This window comes from Brienomyrus brachyistius, chromosome 5, assembly GCF_023856365.1.
Source record: "Brienomyrus brachyistius isolate T26 chromosome 5, BBRACH_0.4, whole genome shotgun sequence".
Taxonomy (NCBI): Eukaryota; Metazoa; Chordata; class Actinopteri; order Osteoglossiformes; family Mormyridae; genus Brienomyrus; species Brienomyrus brachyistius.
Window position 1 is genome coordinate 37,149,153 of NC_064537.1, and position 22,649 is coordinate 37,171,801.

The 22,649-nt window shown below is 41.3% G+C and overlaps 1 protein-coding gene across 7 annotated transcripts; it reads left to right on the top strand.

Moving 5' to 3' along the window:
- The first annotated feature begins 930 nt into the window (after positions 1 to 930).
- On the top strand, positions 931 to 22,231 carry slc4a1b (solute carrier family 4 member 1b (Diego blood group)). Of its 7 annotated transcripts, none has more exons than XM_049013420.1 (17): positions 931 to 1,062; positions 2,706 to 2,886; positions 6,549 to 6,684; positions 7,621 to 7,690; positions 8,467 to 8,509; positions 9,856 to 10,040; positions 10,250 to 10,460; positions 10,677 to 10,883; positions 10,997 to 11,145; positions 12,847 to 13,041; positions 13,754 to 13,984; positions 14,256 to 14,345; positions 15,659 to 15,825; positions 16,506 to 16,747; positions 16,837 to 17,006; positions 17,257 to 17,430; positions 20,845 to 22,231. In XM_049013420.1, exons 2-17 carry the CDS (start codon positions 2,730 to 2,732, stop codon positions 20,923 to 20,925), a joined length of 2,508 nt encoding a protein of 835 aa, XP_048869377.1. In that variant the 5' UTR covers positions 931 to 1,062; positions 2,706 to 2,729; the 3' UTR covers positions 20,926 to 22,231. The 7 variants fall into 7 exon arrangements, with proteins under 7 accessions (XP_048869377.1, XP_048869380.1, XP_048869381.1 ...); XM_049013423.1 differs by lacking the exon at positions 17,257 to 17,430 and adding an exon at positions 20,440 to 20,613; XM_049013424.1 differs by lacking the exons at positions 16,837 to 17,006; positions 17,257 to 17,430 and adding exons at positions 20,020 to 20,189; positions 20,440 to 20,613.
- The last annotated feature ends 418 nt before the right edge of the window (positions 22,232 to 22,649 follow it).

Here is a 22,649-nt window from a genome sequence, read left to right on the forward strand (position 1 = left end):
CCCTGATCCACTGCAAATGAATCAACTCAAGAGCTCTATGGTAATTTGCACAAGGAATTACAAGGAGTTGAATCAGGTGAGTTAAATGAGGAGAAACCCATTAATGTGCTGGACTCCAGCCCTCCAGGACTGGAGTTTGACACCCCTGAGATAGAAGAACCATATTACTCAGTATACCACCAAAGAAGAAGTAGTAGTAGTACTTTATTGATCCCGAAGGAAATTCATGTTTCAGATCAGGATGCTGAACCTTGCTGCTTATTTTCTGCATAACTCTTAACTCTTACTTTAAAAAACAAGCCTACACCAGATTTTGGATCGTATTGTACATTACTGACAGTGATTATTCAGTAGAGATTAAAATTCAGAAATGCCAGGTTTCCAAAACAACAGGTGCCACTGCAACGGAGACGTCAGGGATATATGGGATTTTAGGTACTCTTACAGACACGAACATGCTTCTTCCTCATCTTGACTAGGCTGATTCACACACAGGGTTTTCCTTCGTTTAATATTGGTAAAGCTTGTATCTAGAAGTGGAGGTTGCATAAGACAGTTAATCTGATGAGATCTGGAATGGTCCAGGACTACATATCAGGGGAGTCTTTGTGTTTTTAAAGGTCTGCAGACCAGAGGCACAACAATGACCTGGAACTGGATTAGGGGGGAACCCGTATTTCCAGAGGATCACACTTTACCCAGATCTTGAAGGTGAGCATGGTTTAGTAATCCTGTCCTCTGTTTATTCTAAACAGGCCTGTGAAGAAGGTGATAACACTGCCCGAGCACAATGACATAGTCTGACCAGTCTGTGGTTATCAAGTAGTGCTGTTTACTATCAATATATTGTGGTTTAAATCAAGAACATACTGCACTCAGTGGCAGCATTTGTGTGTGTGTGTGTGTGTCTGTGTGTCTATGTGGGTGGGGGTGTGGGTGTGTTTCTGCGTCTTAGGGCCCTAAAGGGTCGGGGGAGTGTATAAAGTCAGGAGTTAGGTCACTTTTTTTGGTGAGGGGTCAGTTGCATCTCAAAGTTGCTTGTTGGCCAATACATTGGTACAGGTAAGTGTAGTTTTTCTTATTCATGCAAAACAGCGATTGTTTTTCTTTAATAGAAACAAGTAATCTGGAACACAGACAGAGATAAATTATAAGCATAGAAAGTAAAACCAAGAACCCATAAAACCAGAAAAAAATTACTGAGAACATTTCCAGTGGATATGTTTAACCTTCCTTGTTACAGATTTTGTCACAATATAAACAAGAATATGAAGCTTCTATGAATATAACATTTGATAAAACTGGCCATAAAATCTGTGCATGGCTGTAATAAGTGTTTTACGGAAAAAATTTTATGTGGAGCCTAAACAGCAAATAATTTCTTCGCATAACAAAAGAAAAAAAAAAGAAATTAATTCTAAGACATACAACACACAGCATACACAGACAGTCCAACATAAAACACTTGGAATTAAGACACTTTAATTTCACAGAAAGCATAGTGTTTTCTTTTTGCTTTTTGTTGTGTGGTTTCTTTTTTATATTTCCTGCATGTTGCTCACAATGAGGCAGCAACTTTCAGAAAGTAGGTAGACATTTAGTGTAAAATTAGTTTTAAGCTAGTAATTTTACGAAAAAAGCAGACTTCAACCTGTATGTCTGTACAAAGGATGGATTATGCCTTTGAATCGATCCTCTCTTCTTGGACTCCACATAAATTAATATGGAGGCACATTAAAGGGTGTGATTTCAAAGAACCTGCGATGGGCTGGCCCCCCATCCTGGGTTGTTCCCTGCCTCGTGCCCATTGATTCCGGGATAGGCTCCGGACCCCCCGCGACCCAATAGGATAAGCGGTTTGGAAAATGGATGGATGGATGGATTTCAAAGAACTTGACAGTCTGTCTCAATTTTGTGGTAAAACTTTATTCACAGAGTGAATAAAGATTTTTGCTATGAATTTGTCTTTTATCATTCATTGGTTGGCTTATTTCTCGATTGCCTTGCTTGTGTTTGAGCCATTCTGAACGTTCACCATCAAAAAGGATTGATAGGTACTATTCTGTATTAAATGTGTGTAATGGTAATGAAATTTGAAATTAGACATTACTGGACACTGAAAGTTACTGAAGTTGCTTTTTATTTTTTGGAGCCATTACTTCATACCATCTATTTCACACCAATCAGCTGTCAATCAGCATATCCATTGCATTCACCCCCTTGTCCCTGTGGGCCTTAATGCCAATGTCACACACACGCTGGATATTTACAGTTCAAACATCGATCTTGATTGTTTCCATGCAGTCCGGTCTGCAGCAGCACTGACACCAAGCTTGCTGTCATGGTTTATAAAACATAAACACATACAGCAACACATTTTCCTTCCATGAGTCAAGTGAAAAAACTGTGCATGACAGGAGCTCTCAAAATGAACTCCTCTTTGCTCGTCACGCTTCATGATAGGGTAGTGCTCCCAACTGGAGAGGGCCAATGCTCAAGATCATGAAATGTTGGCTTTAGAAACTGCTACTAGCATCAATTGTATGCTGTTCTCTTCCTGGTTGGTTAACAGCACATTCTAGGAGGTGCTACGCTGCGTTAGAAGGATGGATGTTGAGGAGAACCAGAAGTAGGGTAACTGGGAGAAAAATATATGTTTAAAGAAGCACATTGGGCTTATATCCGTGTATGACTTTCCCCCACAGGCTTTGGTGGAGCTGAAAGAACTCATGAAGGACGAGAACCAGCAGTGCTACTGGCAGGACTCAGGGAGATGGGCAGGGTATGAAGAAAGCTATGATCCTGAAACAGGGGGCTGGAGTCCCTCTCACATCTTCTACCTGACCTTAAAGAGCTTGGTTCAGCTGTGTAGGATCATGAGCACAGGTAAGGTCTTGAGGGCCCTTTATGTTTACTTACAAGAAATCCAGGCAAGCTGCTTTTAAATGTCCTTTTATTTTTTTAAACATTGGATTCATCAGAGTACTTGGTAATGCTTTACTTGAGGGGCACAAATAATGTAATAGTAATTAGGGTATTAATTAACCAGTAAGTAGTAGTTATGTACTGATCCAATGTTTGTTCATCATTAATCAATCATAATAGTTCATGTACTTCATGCAGGTACTACATTTGTTCATGATTTGTACTTGAGTAGCAGTTCAGTTAGTTACTTGTGCCCCCTTAAGTAATGTGTTACCAATTATTTTAGTGATTATTTGAAATGTAACTTTATATTATTGTATTATTATGATGGTAGAGATGAACTTGTGAACGATAAGTCAAGATGCTCTTTTCTATCCTTCATCACAATGTATACCAATATAATAAGCTTAATTAATTAAAATATGTAAACATCTAATTTGACAAGTAGGGTTCCTGGTGGGCCATGGTTGTGGAGTTTGCATGGTCTCCCCATGTCGTCGTGGGGTTTCCTCAGGCTACTCCGGTTTCCCCCCACAGTCCAAAAACATACGGAGGCTAGTTGGAGTTGCTAAATTGCCGATAGGTGTGCCTGTGTGAATGAATGGTGTGTGAGTGTGCCCTGCGATGGGCTGCCCCCCCATCCTGGGTTGTTCCCTGCCTCGTGCCCATTGCTTCCGGGATAGGCTCCGGACCCCCCGCGACCCAGTAGAATAAGGGGTTTCCAGGGTTTCCTGGTAAATCAGAACAGGATTGTGAAGTACATTATATTACAGTCATATCAGTGCCAGTTTATGTTGAGAATCCATCCATCCATTGGTATGACTGTAAACCCCACGACGACATGGGGAGAACATGCAAACTCCGCACACATGTAACCCAGGCAGAGACTCGAACCCGGGTCCCAGAGGTGTGAGGCAACAGTGCTAACCACTTCATGCCGCCCATGTTGAGAATCAATACTTAATATTTTGTTCCAAGCAAGAAGTTCTAAGACTGAATTTGGCTGATCTGTAAAAGTGTTCTTCAGAGAAGATAATGTGAATTAATAATGTGGTTACCTTAAGTACATGGATACCTCAGCTACGATCCAAACCTGCCTGTAGAAGATTCAAGGGCAAAACCTCTAGCTACAGCACTTTTGTTTATTTGTTTAATGACTGCTCTTGTCCAAGACAATATACACAAGGTTCACAAAAGCAACTAAGTAATACCTATAAGAAAGACAGGGGTTGGTACCCCAAGGGGCTTAGCCATGCGCTTCAAAGAGTAAATGGAAATGCTTTATATTAACTGCACCTTCATAATGCCTTCATATTGCATTCATAAGCAGCATGTAAGTATACTAAGCATATTCGTAACAAATAACAATAACAAATACTATATCATATGATCATATAATGTTTGTTATTAATGTATATTAAAGCTGATAATGTATGTTAGGATGTTATGGTATACTTACATGCTGCTTAATAATGTTCTATAAATGCATCAAGAACGCATTATGAAGGGGCACCAAAGGCAATATATAGGCATTATGTAGGTACTTAGTTGTGAAGTCGTGTCCGACCCATCGCGACCCCATGGACAACATTCCTCCAGGCCTTCCTGTCCCCCACCATCCCCCGGAGTCCATTTAAGCTTGCACCGACTGCTTTAGTGAGTCCATCCAGCCACCTCATTCTCTGTCGTCCTCTTCTTCTTTGACTCTCAATCTTTCCCAGCATTAGGCTATTCTCCAGTGAGTCCTTCCTTCTCATTTGGTGGCCAAAGTATTTCAGCATCATCTTCAGAATCTGTCCTTCTAAGGAGCAGTTGGGGTTGATTTCCCTTAGGACTGACCGATTTGATCTCCTTGCAGTCCAAGAGACTCGCAGGAGTCGTCTCCAGTACCATAGTTCAAAGGCGTCCATTCTTTGACGCTCAGCCTTTCTTATGGTCCAACTTTTACAGCCATGCATTGCAACTGGGAACACCATCGCCTTGACTATACGCACTTTTGTTGGCAAGGTGATGTCTCTGCATTTTACTATGCAGTCTAGTTTTGTCATAGCTTTCCTTCAAGCGTCAGATAGGTACAGTTAATGTAAATTGTTACCAAAGAAAGCAGGGTCCCTGAGCAGGGGAACATGATAAAACAGGCCTGTTCTTCCCTGTGCTACCCCAGGGAAGCTGCACACGCGACCCCGATCCTGGAGGTGTCAGACAACAGGGCTATCCACTAAGCCACGACATCACCCATGTGTGGGAACATTTCTCATGCACGTTACCAATGTAATAACTTTAATGTGCTTTCAAAAACATGAAAATGAAAGGGTTCTGAAAACAAGGAAACTGGCTTCTTATCCAAGCATAATAAAAAATACAAGTGCGTATTTGTGAAATTTGAAGTAGTTAAACATTGCAGAAAAGGATTTTGTATCTGATGTCAGAACAAGGAAACAGAAAAAGGAATATATCATATTAATTTAGAAATCTCTAAAAAGAAAAGAATAGCACATAATTTACCATTATGGAAAGCAGAAAGCAGTAGGGCATAAAATACCTATAAACATGCAAGTGGCATGCAGGCTGTCTGATCGCCACCTACTGGCTACTCCTGACACAGATTTGATATGTTCAAAAAGAAATAAAGTATATTTGAATACATTTTTTGATATTAATAGCAATAGCCTTTAACAAACCAGGTACCTACACGAAAAGCAAAGAATCAAAAAAGAATGAAGCTAGTACCCTTTTTATAGATATTAATGGATATAGAATGTGATACAGAATTGAAAAACAATATCTTCAGCACATTAGACATGCTTCCATATTTTTGCAGTGCTGTATTTTTTTTAATTTGTTTAACTTGACCTCAATGTATGTGTCACGATCGCTGAGCGCGGGTAAGGCGCACGGACAGGCAGGAAGGCCAAAGTCGGGGAAACTAGGGGTTTATTCAGACGACTAAGGACTGGAGACATCAGAAGATAATTAACATCAATGACAGACAATCAACTGAGGCAAGACAGGGACTGAAATAGACAGGACAGATCAAAATAACAAGACACAGCTGGGTACGATCGGGGAAGCACATGTGGATAATCAGGGGGGCGTGGCACACACGAGGAGCGGACGAGCTGGGCGTGACAGTATGTGTGTATATATATATATATATATATATATATATATATATATATATATATATAAACAGCGCTGCAAACCGGCCGCCAGCCATTCCAAAATGACTTTCTACTGATGTTTTATAACAGTGCAGTGTGTTGAAGACTATCACTTGCTCTTTTAACCTTGGTTTCAGCTGAATTCAACGCAATATGCCCACAGCTGAGCCGGGATAAATAGAATCATTTAATTATGTGACGGACCAAAAATATAAGCTTGCATTTCACTAATTGTGCATAGGAAAGTAAATAATGGTATGTTATGAGTATGACCACTCGTCCCACCCAAGGATTTTCTGACAGTTATACTGTCTAAAATGTAAGCTAAGTGCTATGGCTGGATTGTCTTTCCATCTGTGTGGATGTGACCTTCTACTGAGGCACCTCGCCTCCTCTTTCTCCTTCACCTCCCCCCAACACAACCCTCTCCTTTCGGGTGCCTGCCATGATGGCTGCGCCCAGGTGCGGTGATGTTGGACCAAGAGGAGCGTAGCCTGGCCAGCATTGCTGAGAAGCTGGTGGATGAGCTTGTGGACAAAAACGAGATCCGACCCAGTGACCGTGAGGAGCTCCTGAATGCCTTGCTACAGAATCGGAGGTAGCCCCCACCTCCCCCCCACCCAATGTATTCCTGACATGTAACCATTTTCATATCCTTAAGGAGCAGCTTTTTTATATAGAGGGCAGAGGCCAGATTTAAGACATCATCCCACTTAGATATCAACCCCAAGCCTTGGGATCAGTTTTCGCTTGATACTTAACCTGCATAATACCTACTGTACTCTGCTTTTACCAGTGGTCGTATAATTAGTTATTCAATTTTTGTCACCCCCCTCCCACCCCCAAAATGATTTATAGCCTATTTCACCATGAATCGTTTAAGTTCCTTTCTTAGAAAAACTGCAGCAAACTCTGGATTACTGTGCATGTCCTGTAAACGTCATCAAACCGCAACTGTACATTGACTAAAATAATGTGTGATTTGAACATGAAAACATATTGTATAATTCTGATGTGAGCACACTGGCAAGGCCACCTATGGCAGATTTTTTCTTGAATTTTTTCGTAAATGCATGTGATCTCACACCCCCAAAGGTTTCAGATTTGACTCCTAAGCTTGGCTCTGGATTTTGCATGTTCTCCCCATGTTTGCATGGCTTTGCTTTGGCTGCTCCCATTTTGTCCATAGTCTGTAGGCATGTTCCCTCTGAAAGACTTACATCCCATCTAAGGTATCGCCTTCTCTGAGCTTCCTGACACAGACTCCCAACTTACTACAATCTTACACTGAATATGCAGTTCTTGTTGAGTTTGTAACATAGAGAATGTGTCAGTGTTTCAAGATAGAGGTTATGTTGAGGGACAAGCAAAACTGGATTTGTAAATCACTCAATTTGCTGTGCTTGAAGATCTGGAGGGCAGCAAACTAGCCCTGTTTCAATCTACATGTCCTAAAGGTCTGTTTGCCAAACAGAAGGTTTATCAAAAACGGCATGGATGTAAATGTATGACCAGAGTTATGAACTCTCCACAGTCAGTCTGACCCAAAAGAGACCCAGACTCTGGCCCCTGGTTTGGAGATGACATGTTCAGTGTCAGGCAAGGTAAGACTTTTACTGACACACATTTCAAATGGGAGGAAGAAATGGGAAAAGAATAGATGTTTACTGTACATGAGACAATAACATTAAATAGAAATGGACTGAGAAGACTGTGTTGTTTCAGAACAACAATACAGATAAAAATATATAAATGTTATTGACAATTTTACAGTCACTTTATTTTTATAGTTACTTTTATTCTTATTTATGTCACATCAAGAGAAACAAAAGGACTCAAGGTCAAGTCTCAGGAGAACAAAAAGGGTCTTATTAAACAAGAGAGGAGTAGGGAAATAAACAGGGCAGTGAGGGGTTGAAAAGCGAATGCTAGGACTGGGGAGGGCGCAGGCAACAGGAGGGTCGATCTTAATGACTGGACTGGGGATGATGAGACAAAAGGGTGTTTGTATGTATGTATGTATGTATATATATATATATATATATATATATATATATATATAAAGACTAACAAGGGGCAACAAGGCATAGCTCATTAGGGTCACACTAGGGAGGAGATTGGAGGGTCAGACAGACATGGTGAGCAGGACATAATTTATTCTCATCTTTAATACTGTTTTGTTTTTCTTTGTGTCATATATTTTCTTTCAAGCACAATTATGGAATGAGGTGAAAAAAGCTTTTCACTACACAGATGTGCAGTGCATGATTGTTTATGTGAGAAAACCTGAGACTAGAAAACTTGAACATAACAATATTAGTCTGAAGGTGAGACCATCACATGCTCTTCACTTCCTCAAAGACCTGGTTTTCTCTTACAGAAAGATGTATCTGACACCAGTGAAGCTTCAATGGTCCTGGTTGGTAAGTGTGAACCAGATTAGTATCCAGTAAAATGACATTTTGCATTCACCATCTGAGACTTTTCCAAAGATTAAAAATTGAATATGAAATTCTATACTGCGTGAAATACTCAATCCTCAACTTTCGCACTCAGCCAATTGGATCCATTTATTATGCTGTATTTTTACTTACATATTTTTACAGCTTCTTTTGTTATGGTTTAGTATATTAATATCCATTCTAAGTTCATATCCTGTGTCAGTCATCTTTTTACTTGCACAGTCAAAATAGAAAGAATCAACTAGAGAGCATATTAGAATGTGGGAGATGTCTGGATATAAACACAATCAAATTAATGGTATAAAAGGAGCTATTAAGAACAAATAATTTCTCACACAGCTCAACAAAACACAAAATATACACTGCCAAGAGCAGATTACATTTCTGTTGAATTTATAAAAGTGGTTTTTGGGAAGAACAGCTTTAAACAAAAATACTTGTAGAGGCCAAGTGCAACATCAAAGAAGCAGAAAACCTAGTGCCTGGAAGAGTACTTCCCAGGCTGGGGTCAGGATAATGGGGGAGTTTTCTTTTTTCTGAGACACACTGACAGCAAGATTGGGGGTCACAGCACAGGGTGTCCCTGAAACTGGTGTAGGGCCACGCTCAAGGGCCCTCAGACATGAATCTATTCTGCCGAGACCAGAGCTCAACACGGTAGCCTTCCAATGACAGACATAGAGGCTCAGCCCTCAAGTCATGCACCATATACGGGACACACCCCATACACAACATATATACATAACAGCTGATTGCGAATTTCACTCAGTTAATGCTGTATCACCTAATAGCATTGGAAAATCCGCTCATGTTATGATGGAAGAGTATGAGAAACTTTATATTGTAATGGACAACTTCCTTGGAGGACAAATCAAGCCAAGTCAGGAGGAGAGTCCAGGACCTTCTGCAAACACAGGATGTGATACTAGTGACAGTGTAGCCCAAACTGTTAGGATGCTGACAAGCGACGACCTGTAGTACAGTCAGAGTGGGGCTGTCTCAGACAGAATGTGTCAAGAGACATCATGAAACTGCTGTTTGAAATTAATGCACCAGAAAGTGTAGTGTTATGGAGAAAAGATTACTGAATAAACAGCTTTTTCCCACTAAACCTTGCTTCTATTTTGACTCAGTACAAGGCAAATAGAGCTGATAAACTGTGCTTTTGCAGGGATTCAATCCTGCGACTATTTGGATAATTGTTTTTAAATTTGTATTCTTATACTTATTGCCAGCATCATCCCGGTACCTACACTGCATGCCAGTGGGCGGTATGTCAGTAAACCATCGTTTGTCTTTTACAACAGGAGCCCTGGATTTTTTAGAGAAGCCGACTGTAGCTTTCGTGAGGCTGAAGGAGGCGGCGGAGTTGGAATCGGCTTTGAAGGCCCCGGTGCCGGTCCGCTTTGTGTTTGTGTTGGTGGGGCCAAATGACAACAGCATGGACTACCATGAAATCGGACAGGCCATGGCCACATTAATGGCTGACAGGGTGAGAAACCAAGGTGGGCTCTGGGTTGCAGGAAGCAAGGGAGAAGCGTAAGAATTCACAGGAACGCAGAGGGAGAAACTGAGAAGCTTTTGAGGAGAAATTGTGCTTAACTGCGATTTAAGGGTGAGCAGAGAGATGGAAATGGAGCAGTTAGCGGTTACTGGGCGATAACATATCGGTTTGCTAAATCCATGTTCTCTCTCTTCCAGGTGTTCAATTTAGCAGCTGTCCAAGTGCAGAACGATCGTGACTTGATGGAGGCTGTTGCAGAATTCATGGACTGCAGCATCGTGATCCCACCTACTGAGATCCAGAATGAATCAGTGCTGAGCTCCATCATTGGCTTTCAGAAACAGCTCCTGCACCGACGCCTGTGCCCATCCAGCCCCCAGGTCTCCTTGGACTTGAAGCCTCACAGAGGTGAAGCAACGCGGAGTTCACACCCAAATTCTTCACCTAACTAGCCAGAAATCTGTTTTTGCATATACGTCTTTTTCAATTTTATTTCAATGAGCTTAAAGCATAGCTTCGAATTTGTTGTAATATAATCTATTTTTTTCCATTTAATATGATATCGAGCTATTTGCCTAGTGTCCGTCTGAGCCTCATGTGACATCACACATCCTGTTTATTCAGTAGTTACAAAAGCAGAGGGACCTCCAGCAGAGGACCCGCTGGCTCGCACAGGCCGGCCATTCGGTGGAATGATCAAAGATTTTAAGAGGCGCTACAAGCACTATGTCAGTGACATCACTGATGGCATCAATGCCCAGGTCCTGGCTGCCATCATCTTCATCTACTTTGCTGCTCTTTCTCCTGCCATCACGTTTGGAGGTCTGCTGGGTGAGTGACAGTTTGTGCAGCTTTCTGTTGTCATAACACTTCCGTCCATCCATACATTGATGACTGGTTAGTATGTGAATAATCAACTTAGTTGTCATTTCTGATCTGCCCAGCTGATAAAACAGATAACATGATGGGCATATCCGAGCTGCTGCTGTCTACTGCTCTACAGGGAATAATCTTCTGTCTCATCGCTGCTCAGCCAATCCTGGTCATCGGCTTTTCTGGACCCTTGTTGGTCTTTGAGGAGGCATTTTTTGCGGTAAGAACCTTCTAGAAAGCATGTTGCAGGGGCTGGCATACTGTGATACTTCTCACAAAGATATGGTATCAGTCAGAAGTTTGAGTACATATGCTGGAATTTAGGTATTATCATGGTGTTTTATATCAGATTGTATATTTTTCTGTACATACGGTGAAGCACACAACATAAAATACTAAGTACCAAATTAGTATTCAAGAAAATTTAAAACTTCTCTGTTCCTGCTTGATAAAAGCTTCACAAACATGAGATGCTTAGATTTAGCAGGAAATTACCTGACATGATTCCCCTGGTTTTTTTGTAACATTTCCCAGGGATGCAGGGTGCTTCTGGGTTGCCTTATTTTGACTCTTCTATTTGGTTCAGAGCTGTTCAATCCTGCACTTGGCCATCTACCACCCTGCAGAGTGTACACAACACATAGCTGGCTACTGAAGTGCCTGATTATCTGTATCAGGTGTGTTAAATTAGGGCTGTACCTAAGCTCTGCAGGGCGGTAGCTCTCCAGGAGCAGGATTGGACACCTCTGGTCTAGTTCATCCCATATAGGGGACTAAAATCTAGCAACTAGAGAGATTGACTAAACGACGCCCACTGCTGACAGATATAATTAAGCACACTGCTATGCAATCTCCAGAACCAACACTGGAAGCAGAATGGATGGCTATATAGAAGAGATTAATGACTTTCAATTTGGCCCCATCACAAGACGCCACCTTTCCAACAAGTCAGTTCATCACATTTCTGTCCTGCTATAGCTGCCCTGTTCAGTTACAAGTTGAAGTGATTGTGGAGCCCAAAATGTCTGGGAGAAACTCCAAATATAAGGCCATACAAACTCACAGCATGGGACCTGATTGGCAGCAAATCCTACCAACAAAGTCCCAACATCTAATGGAAACCCGTCCCAGAAGAGTAGAGGTTATTATAGGAACCAAGGATGGACACATTTCATATTAAAACCCTTCGTTTCAGAATGAGATGGACAAGCTGGTGTTCATATACTTTTGGCCATATAGTGTATTTTTGTTTTGGGTTATCATGCTAAATCGTATAGGACTGCCTACTCAACCAAAAACCTGATGGAATGATGTGTCTTTGAAGACTTCCACAATAATCATTCTGCTTCATATTGCCATTGATTAAGGATTGCCAGCTCTGTTACCAGAACAGCAACCCCAGAACATGACATTGACACCACAAATGCTGAACTCATACGCTCATCTTCTCTATAATCTATACCATGGCTGAACCAAAATATTTCAAATGTTAATTCACTGTATTGGGCAGTGTGTGGCTCAGTAGGCTAAGCGTCTGCACCAGTGAATGGAAAGTCACCAGTTCAAGCCCGGCCTCTGCAGAATAGTTACATTTGTGGGCCCTTGAGCGAGGCCCCCTAGCTCCATGGACACCACTACAGGTGGCTGCCCTTCACTGCCAAGCTTGCTCTTACGTACTGTGTGTCATGGAGGGAAGCACAGATGACTATGGCTACAAGTAGATGTACTCAAACTTTTGTCTGATACTGTACAGTATAAATAATTCCTTGAAAAGAACACATTTCCAAATGTAAATCTAGTGTATTGGCTATATAATTTGCACATAATTTAATTTCAGTAAAGCTGCATTATCAAAGTTAAAATTTTTTCAACATATAGGGAGGGTGTATGCATTATAATGACTAAGCAATGTCTGTTTTAGTTCTGCAACTCACAAGAGATCGAGTACATTGTGGGCCGAGTGTGGATTGGCTTTTGGCTGGTGTTTATCGTGGTATTAATGGTGGCATTCGAGGGCAGCTTTCTGGTCAGGTTCATTTCACGCTTCACACAAGAGATCTTCTCCATCTTGATATCCCTCATCTTCATCTACGAGACCTTTGCCAAACTCATCAGGGTATGTGCTCCTCATCCTCATCTCTCCCTCAGCTCCAACATTTTCTATTGCAAGACCTTAACTAATCTTTAACCCTCAACTTTATTGTCGATCTTTATCTCCTCCTTCCTTTTCATTTTATTTGCCCATTGACATAAGCATCTTTCACTTGAGCTTTGAAGTGTGAGGCACAGTAAAACATCCCTTCTAAATAGACTTGGAGCACATATCTTGAAGCATGTGAGATGAGTCAACCCATCATGAGATACTGATACACGCACAGAATAAGTCCCTGTGTAATCTAAGATTCCTGATTTAAACAGACATCACAGAACAGGCCATTATGTCCACCTCTATCGCGTTCATATTGAAGTTTGTGTACAAATAAATGCAAAATAGTATAAATGTTTTATCTTCCCTTCTCCTTAATTTAAGCCAGTGTTTCCCAAACCAGTCCTCGGGGCACACTGGATAGATTCCCATTTTTATTTTTCCCTGTTCCCAGAACACCTGACCCAAGCAGTCAGGAACTCTGAATACCTTACAGGTGTGCTGGCAACTGGGACGAAACAAAAATGTGGATCCATCCAGTTTGCCCTTAGGACTGATTCGGAAAACACTGATTTAACCTCTCCATTGTTTTCGATATCTTTCTTCAGTTTTTTACTCCTTAATTTTCCTTGTTCATTATCTACTTTTTCACCATATTTGTAATTTCCTTATTCTGACCCAGGTTTTTCAGCAGCACCCACTGACTCGTAACTATAGATATCTGAACACGAGTGCGGGGAATCCCCTTTATGCTGCACCTAACCGTCACTCTGGCAATGCCTCCACCCTGGCTACACTACAGGAAAGAGCATATCCCAACACTGCCTTGCTCTCCATGTGCCTAATGTTTGGGTGTTTCTTCATTGCGTATTTCCTCAGACAGTTCAAAAATGGACATTTCTTGCCAGGCAAGGTAAACTTTTTGTCTATATATTAATACCAAATAAATAAAGATGTGTTAAATAGTACATCCAGTATTTAGAAAACCTGTGAAAGCACACAGGAAACTGAAAGTCAAAAATGCTTAAACATAAGAAAGCATATATACGCCTGTAAATAGTTTATAATGGTAGATTTAACAGGAGATTTAGCCTATCATACATCTGAAACTGAGAGTCCACATGGTGATTCACAACAATAACTTTTTTGGTCACCACGTCTGGTTTGTGTCTGTTATGTTACAGATCCGCCGCTTGATTGGAGACTTTGGTGTCCCTATTGCCATTTTCTTAATGATTATTGTGGACATCAGCATTCAGGATGTTTACACTCAGGTGAACGTTTCTGCCTTGTTAAAGATATCTAGTATTACGCAAAATGTATAACTATAGAAAAATGTATAAGTATATAGGTTTGCTAATGTATTACTTTGCAAAGAAGAAAATCACATTTTCTTGAGCAGTAAAGGGAAACTTTTCTTTCGTAGTTTTATCGATTTGACTAGACTAGAATAGAATACCTTTACGGTCATCGTACAGTATACAGTGATAATTGGCATGCCACTCCAGCGACAATGCAGGAGGAAAACTGAAAAATTAAATTATAAAAATATGAAGTATATACAAAAATATATAAAAACAAATACATTACGAAGTTTAGAACATGGATGAAATTCTCTACACGAGGAATAAAGTGGAAGTAGGTGTGATCTTGAGGTGGGCAGCGTGTGGCTCAGTGGGCTATGCAGAAGGTCGCCGGTTCAAACCCAGCCTCGGCACATCTGCAGCTCCTTGAGCAAAGCCCTTAACCCCCAGCTCCCTGGGCGCCCGAACAGGTCACTACCCTTTGCAGACAGCTTATCCCAAGAGCAAGTTGAGGGAGGCATAAAAGACAATTTCCCCACAGGGATCAATAAAGTATTAATTATTATATTACAACAAAATTGCTGTAACAACAGGTGACAGAACAGTAGGGCCAAAGACGTGGCAGTAGAGGAAAGAAGACTGATTATTGCTTGTTCATCAGGGCTCTTGCGTAGAAACTGTTCCTCATTCTTGAGGTGCAGGCCTGCATAGTTCTGTATAGTCTGCATGATGGCAAGAGGTTACACAGATGGTTATAGTCAAAATCAAAGTAAACTTTATTGTCATTCGGACCATATAATTCGAGAGTGCATTGTAGAATGAAATTGCGTCTCTCCTGGCTCAATGTGCAAAACAAAACAAAATACTACAGGCTACACACAATACAGAACTACATGGAGACTACTATTCAGGACAGGGGTAAATCTTGCGCAGAGTAAATAGTGCTCAAAGTTAAAATTTGCACCAAGTCAAGATATTGCACAGTCAAATATTGCAATGTCTCACAGTTGCCGTATTATAACAGAGTGTAAGTGCAGATTACTTAAATATAATATGAATAAGTAGTGCATTTATTAAAGTGAGTTTACAGTTTAAAGTGGTGTGTGTGGTCTTTGATCATACTGGTTACTCTGTGAAGGCAAAAGGTGAAACAGATGCTGTCCAGAAGGTGAGCTCAGATCCCAAGACACACAATTTTAAATATTAATATACCAAAAATAAGTTGTTTACTACAAATATATGGAATGCATTAACTTAAATATATCCTCTGCTTGCCCCGACAGAAACTTCTGGTGCCCAAAGGTCTGGCAGTGTCCAACCCTAGTGCAAGGGGGTGGGTCATCAACCCAATGGGGATAAAGAAAGCTTTCCCTGTCTGGATGATGATAGCCAGTGTCATCCCAGCGATGCTTGTCTTTATCCTCATATTTCTAGAGTCTCAGATCACTACGTGAGTTGACACATTGTGTCGTAACCAAATTATTCACTATCAATCGCACTAGAATGAATGAGACAATGCTGTCTGCTTGTCACCATGACTTGGTGGGCAGTGCTGTTGCATCACACTTCCAGTGTTGGGGGTCCTACCTCCTCTATGTGTGTGTGGAATTTGCATGTTCTTGCTGTGTTGTGGAGGATGCCTCTCACAGTCCGAAGACATGCAGATACATTAATTGGTGTTTCTAAATTGCCTATACAGTAGAACTGAGCATGAATGTGCCCTGTGGAGGACTGGCATTGTCCAGGGTATACCTGAACCTTGTGTCCTGTGCTGCCTGGCACAGGCTCCGGGCCCCCCATGAGCCTGGCCAGGATAAGTGGTTAGAAACTGGATGGATGGATGGATGGGTGGATGAGATGGGTGGATTACTTCAATAGGATGACATCATGACCACACAACTCTATAGTTTGCATGGCTTGGCTGTCCTTCCTGTGTTTGTGAAGGCCTAACAGCAGAAATCTGTAAAACTGCAACACTTGGGTAAATGTTTGTGTGGCACACTGTAATCTTGGCGCTCTGTAACAGCACAGGCTGTCTCCATCCAGGGCATACACTGCTGATTCAATGCTCAGTACAAGGCTTAGCAAGTGCATGTATTGATTACACGATTTATGATGACCTCCTGGCAGGCTGATTGTGAGCAAGCCAGAGCGGAAGATGGTGAAAGGCTCGGGGTTCCACCTCGACCTGCTAATTCTAGTCAGCATGGGGGGCCTTGGTGCCATGTTAGGGTTGCCCTGGCTGAGTGCTGCCACTGTCCGTTCAGTCACTCATACCAATGCTCTGACTGTCATGAGCAAAGGACCAAAACCAGTAATTGAAAAAGTTCTGGAGCAGAGAGTAAGCGGCGTATTGGTAGCTCTGCTGGTCGGTGAGTACAATATACACCCCTCCTATTTTTAACTATTGACTTTCCACGCTGTCAATTTCAGATGCCTGATCTTCTCTTGTCATTTTCAGGTCTGTCTATTTTAATGGAGCCCATTTTAAAAATGATCCCCATAACAGCTCTGTTCGGCATTTTTCTCTACATGGGCATTACCTCACTCAGTGGAATCCAGCTTTGGGACCGCATACTGTTGCTTTTTATACCCAAAAAGTACCATCCTCAGGAGCCATATGCCACCAAGGTACAGATACACAATTTTATAACAGATTTTATCCTGGTATCACATTACCTCATTTTATTACATAATACTAAAAACAATTTGGCATTCCATAAAGGAGTTCTACCCATAACTCTCTTTCATAGGACCCTTGGGTATATTACAATTGTTAGGTATTATTATTGTATTTCTTATTTTGATATGTGTTTTTACACATACATATATTCAGTTATATTAAGTAACATCACTGACTATCTCTCTGACTCTGACTTAGGTGAAGACCAATAAGATGCACATGTTTACTTTGATCCAAGTTGCGTGCTTGGTAACGCTGTGGATAGTGAAATCCAGCCCCATCTCCCTGGCTCTGCCCTTCGTCCTCATCCTCACCATTCCCCTGCGCATCTTAATGAGAGGCCGCCTCTTCACTGAGCTGGAAATGAAATGCGTAAGTACTGGAGAATGTCTTAATCGCTTACTTTTTCCTAAAATCCCAGTTCCTTAACACAAAACACATTATTAAGATATGCCAGAGCTGTTTTTAAAGGCTTAACGTTGTCTTTTAATGCGGTAGAATTGTGGGCATTTCCAATTTAATGAGCCCTGTTGGGAGATTGTCCACATACAACCATGAATCTGTTAAAAAATGTCAGTGTTATAAGTGACTGTTGTGTTTCAGCTGGATGCTGATGATGCCAAGGTGACATTTGAGGAGGAGCCAGGACATGATGTGTACAATGAATCCCAGATGCCACTATAGACACCTGGATTGGACCACGCCTTAATTCACTTTAAATGTGTCATGGAAAAAAAGAATGCTTTAATATGATCAAGACACAAAAAATACTGTGTATAGATATTTCTCTGTCTCAGAATTCTTATGCGTTTTAAGTATTTAGATAAATATTAGGCTAATACTGCCTCCAGTCTCTCTGGAGTGCATTTACCCCCTTATTGCTGTTAGTCTCATTGGCATCCAAAATTACTTATATGTGCCCTGCGGTGGACTGGCATCCCACCCAGGGTGTACCCCTGCCCTGTGGACTGGCATCCTGTCCAGGGCGTACCCCAGCCCTATTCCCTGAGGTGGACTGGCATCCCGTCCAGGGCGTACCCCAGCCCTGTGCCCTGCGATGGAGTGCTATCCCGCCCAGGGTGTACCCCAGCCCTGTGCCCTAGCAGTCTGAGATGAGCTCCTGGCTCCCTGAAACTCAGGGGCAGTGCCAGAGAGGGGCTTGGGGATGCTGTGGCTTCCCCTAAGATAACCATAGCAGCCCCCCACCCCCAAACAAATTCCTGTGGCTTATGTAGAAATTTTTCATTTTTAATGTGTGAATACTAGAATTTTATATCTGGCCTTGTGTTTAATACTGAATGTCATTGTGTACTGCATACATGCATGTCTGTTTGTTTATATGTGTCTGGGGTGTTGCAGTTAAAAGTGTGAAGAGCGGAAACCCAAAATTTCAGAACACCCTCACTGAAAAAGTAAAGCAAACCCATAGCACCAGCAAAAGGAAATCAATCTCTGGCAGCAGCCCTGCTGCACCATGTTCAAAATAAGAGGTTGGAAAAAAGGGAGCATATTTAAAGTAAAACATTCAGAATTACAAACTGGTATTTAAATGTTATTTGGGCATTCCTTTGCAAATATATTTTTACATTAATACATAATATCCTAAACCAAATTTTACATCTCCTTTGGGTCAGTATATTATTAAATATCTATTTGTACAAAGTGATTAGATTGAGGAAAACAATAGATTAAAATCATTTAAAATTTGTTTAAAAAAGCAAACTTATTAAAAATTTCAGATGATTGAAGAGTGTTTAGATGTACTAAACAGCCATAAATATAGCTGTATTTTACATTTCCCTGATGGCAAGGCACTTTAAGAACAACAGTCTAGATTGTTAAACTAAATATTACTGACTAAACGTATAACAAGAATATCTATATATCTGGGTGAACATCTGGATAAAGAGGAGAACATTCTTTAAAATAACGATGGGAAACAAATACTGTTGTGTCCAACTAAATACTATTAAACATAATTCGAACGGTATTGTCAGAAACCACTGTCGCATTTTGTCAGCTCATACTCTATTCAAACCATATTCTATAACATTTCTGACGTAGCAAATTTCATTATTTCGAATACTAAAAACGAACGTGCGAAGGTACATTATAATATTGCATCATTTTTCAGCGACTTACTGTGATTTCGAAATACTTTAAACCAATACTCCAAAGTGCGTCCGACGCGCCCGTCCGAAGCAGCCCGGCAGCGCAGCGCGGGCCGCCCGTTCCGGAGCCCGGACACTTCGACGCGGAGACAGGTTGCCACTCCATTGAAGTTTCATGAGGCTGCGCGCTTACAGGAATGCCATTCAATTTCCGAAGATCCTGCATTTTCGATTGGCTGCCTCGGGACCCGCCCACAAACAGGCAAGGTGGAGTTGAGAAAAAATTAAATTAAAAATGAAGCTGCCAAATAGACTATGCAAAGGAGAAATGCACAAGGCAGAAGATTATCAATGAAACTGCAACACTTGGGTAAATGTTTGTGTGGCACACTGTAATCTTGGCGCTCTGTAACAGCACAGGCTGTCTCCATCCAGGGCATACACTGCTGATTCAATGCTCAGTACAAGGCTTAGCAAGTGCATGTATTGATTACACGATTTATGATGACCTCCTGGCAGGCTGATTGTGAGCAAGCCAGAGCGGAAGATGGTGAAAGGCTCGGGGTTCCACCTCGACCTGCTAATTCTAGTCAGCATGGGGGGCCTTGGTGCCATGTTAGGGTTGCCCTGGCTGAGTGCTGCCACTGTCCGTTCAGTCACTCATACCAATGCTCTGACTGTCATGAGCAAAGGACCAAAACCAGTAATTGAAAAAGTTCTGGAGCAGAGAGTAAGCGGCGTATTGGTAGCTCTGCTGGTCGGTGAGTACAATATACACCCCTCCTATTTTTAACTATTGACTTTCCACGCTGTCAATTTCAGATGCCTGATCTTCTCTTGTCATTTTCAGGTCTGTCTATTTTAATGGAGCCCATTTTAAAAATGATCCCCATAACAGCTCTGTTCGGCATTTTTCTCTACATGGGCATTACCTCACTCAGTGGAATCCAGCTTTGGGACCGCATACTGTTGCTTTTTATACCCAAAAAGTACCATCCTCAGGAGCCATATGCCACCAAGGTACAGATACACAATTTTATAACAGATTTTATCCTGGTATCACATTACCTCATTTTATTACATAATACTAAAAACAATTTGGCATTCCATAAAGGAGTTCTACCCATAACTCTCTTTCATAGGACCCTTGGGTATATTACAATTGTTAGGTATTATTATTGTATTTCTTATTTTGATATGTGTTTTTACACATACATATATTCAGTTATATTAAGTAACATCACTGACTATCTCTCTGACTCTGACTTAGGTGAAGACCAATAAGATGCACATGTTTACTTTGATCCAAGTTGCGTGCTTGGTAACGCTGTGGATAGTGAAATCCAGCCCCATCTCCCTGGCTCTGCCCTTCGTCCTCATCCTCACCATTCCCCTGCGCATCTTAATGAGAGGCCGCCTCTTCACTGAGCTGGAAATGAAATGCGTAAGTACTGGAGAATGTCTTAATCGCTTACTTTTTCCTAAAATCCCAGTTCCTTAACACAAAACACATTATTAAGATATGCCAGAGCTGTTTTTAAAGGCTTAACGTTGTCTTTTAATGCGGTAGAATTGTGGGCATTTCCAATTTAATGAGCCCTGTTGGGAGATTGTCCACATACAACCATGAATCTGTTAAAAAATGTCAGTGTTATAAGTGACTGTTGTGTTTCAGCTGGATGCTGATGATGCCAAGGTGACATTTGAGGAGGAGCCAGGACATGATGTGTACAATGAATCCCAGATGCCACTATAGACACCTGGATTGGACCACGCCTTAATTCACTTTAAATGTGTCATGGAAAAAAAGAATGCTTTAATATGATCAAGACACAAAAAATACTGTGTATAGATATTTCTCTGTCTCAGAATTCTTATGCGTTTTAAGTATTTAGATAAATATTAGGCTAATACTGCCTCCAGTCTCTCTGGAGTGCATTTACCCCCTTATTGCTGTTAGTCTCATTGGCATCCAAAATTACTTATATGTGCCCTGCGGTGGACTGGCATCCCACCCAGGGTGTACCCCTGCCCTGTGGACTGGCATCCTGTCCAGGGCGTACCCCAGCCCTATTCCCTGAGGTGGACTGGCATCCCGTCCAGGGCGTACCCCAGCCCTGTGCCCTGCGATGGAGTGCTATCCCGCCCAGGGTGTACCCCAGCCCTGTGCCCTAGCAGTCTGAGATGAGCTCCTGGCTCCCTGAAACTCAGGGGCAGTGCCAGAGAGGGGCTTGGGGATGCTGTGGCTTCCCCTAAGATAACCATAGCAGCCCCCCACCCCCAAACAAATTCCTGTGGCTTATGTAGAAATTTTTCATTTTTAATGTGTGAATACTAGAATTTTATATCTGGCCTTGTGTTTAATACTGAATGTCATTGTGTACTGCATACATGCATGTCTGTTTGTTTATATGTGTCTGGGGTGTTGCAGTTAAAAGTGTGAAGAGCGGAAACCCAAAATTTCAGAACACCCTCACTGAAAAAGTAAAGCAAACCCATAGCACCAGCAAAAGGAAATCAATCTCTGGCAGCAGCCCTGCTGCACCATGTTCAAAATAAGAGGTTGGAAAAAAGGGAGCATATTTAAAGTAAAACATTCAGAATTACAAACTGGTATTTAAATGTTATTTGGGCATTCCTTTGCAAATATATTTTTACATTAATACATAATATCCTAAACCAAATTTTACATCTCCTTTGGGTCAGTATATTATTAAATATCTATTTGTACAAAGTGATTAGATTGAGGAAAACAATAGATTAAAATCATTTAAAATTTGTTTAAAAAAGCAAACTTATTAAAAATTTCAGATGATTGAAGAGTGTTTAGATGTACTAAACAGCCATAAATATAGCTGTATTTTACATTTCCCTGATGGCAAGGCACTTTAAGAACAACAGTCTAGATTGTTAAACTAAATATTACTGACTAAACGTATAACAAGAATATCTATATATCTGGGTGAACATCTGGATAAAGAGGAGAACATTCTTTAAAATAACGATGGGAAACAAATACTGTTGTGTCCAACTAAATACTATTAAACATAATTCGAACGGTATTGTCAGAAACCACTGTCGCATTTTGTCAGCTCATACTCTATTCAAACCATATTCTATAACATTTCTGACGTAGCAAATTTCATTATTTCGAATACTAAAAACGAACGTGCGAAGGTACATTATAATATTGCATCATTTTTCAGCGACTTACTGTGATTTCGAAATACTTTAAACCAATACTCCAAAGTGCGTCCGACGCGCCCGTCCGAAGCAGCCCGGCAGCGCAGCGCGGGCCGCCCGTTCCGGAGCCCGGACACTTCGACGCGGAGACAGGTTGCCACTCCATTGAAGTTTCATGAGGCTGCGCGCTTACAGGAATGCCATTCAATTTCCGAAGATCCTGCATTTTCGATTGGCTGCCTCGGGACCCGCCCACAAACAGGCAAGGTGGAGTTGAGAAAAAATTAAATTAAAAAT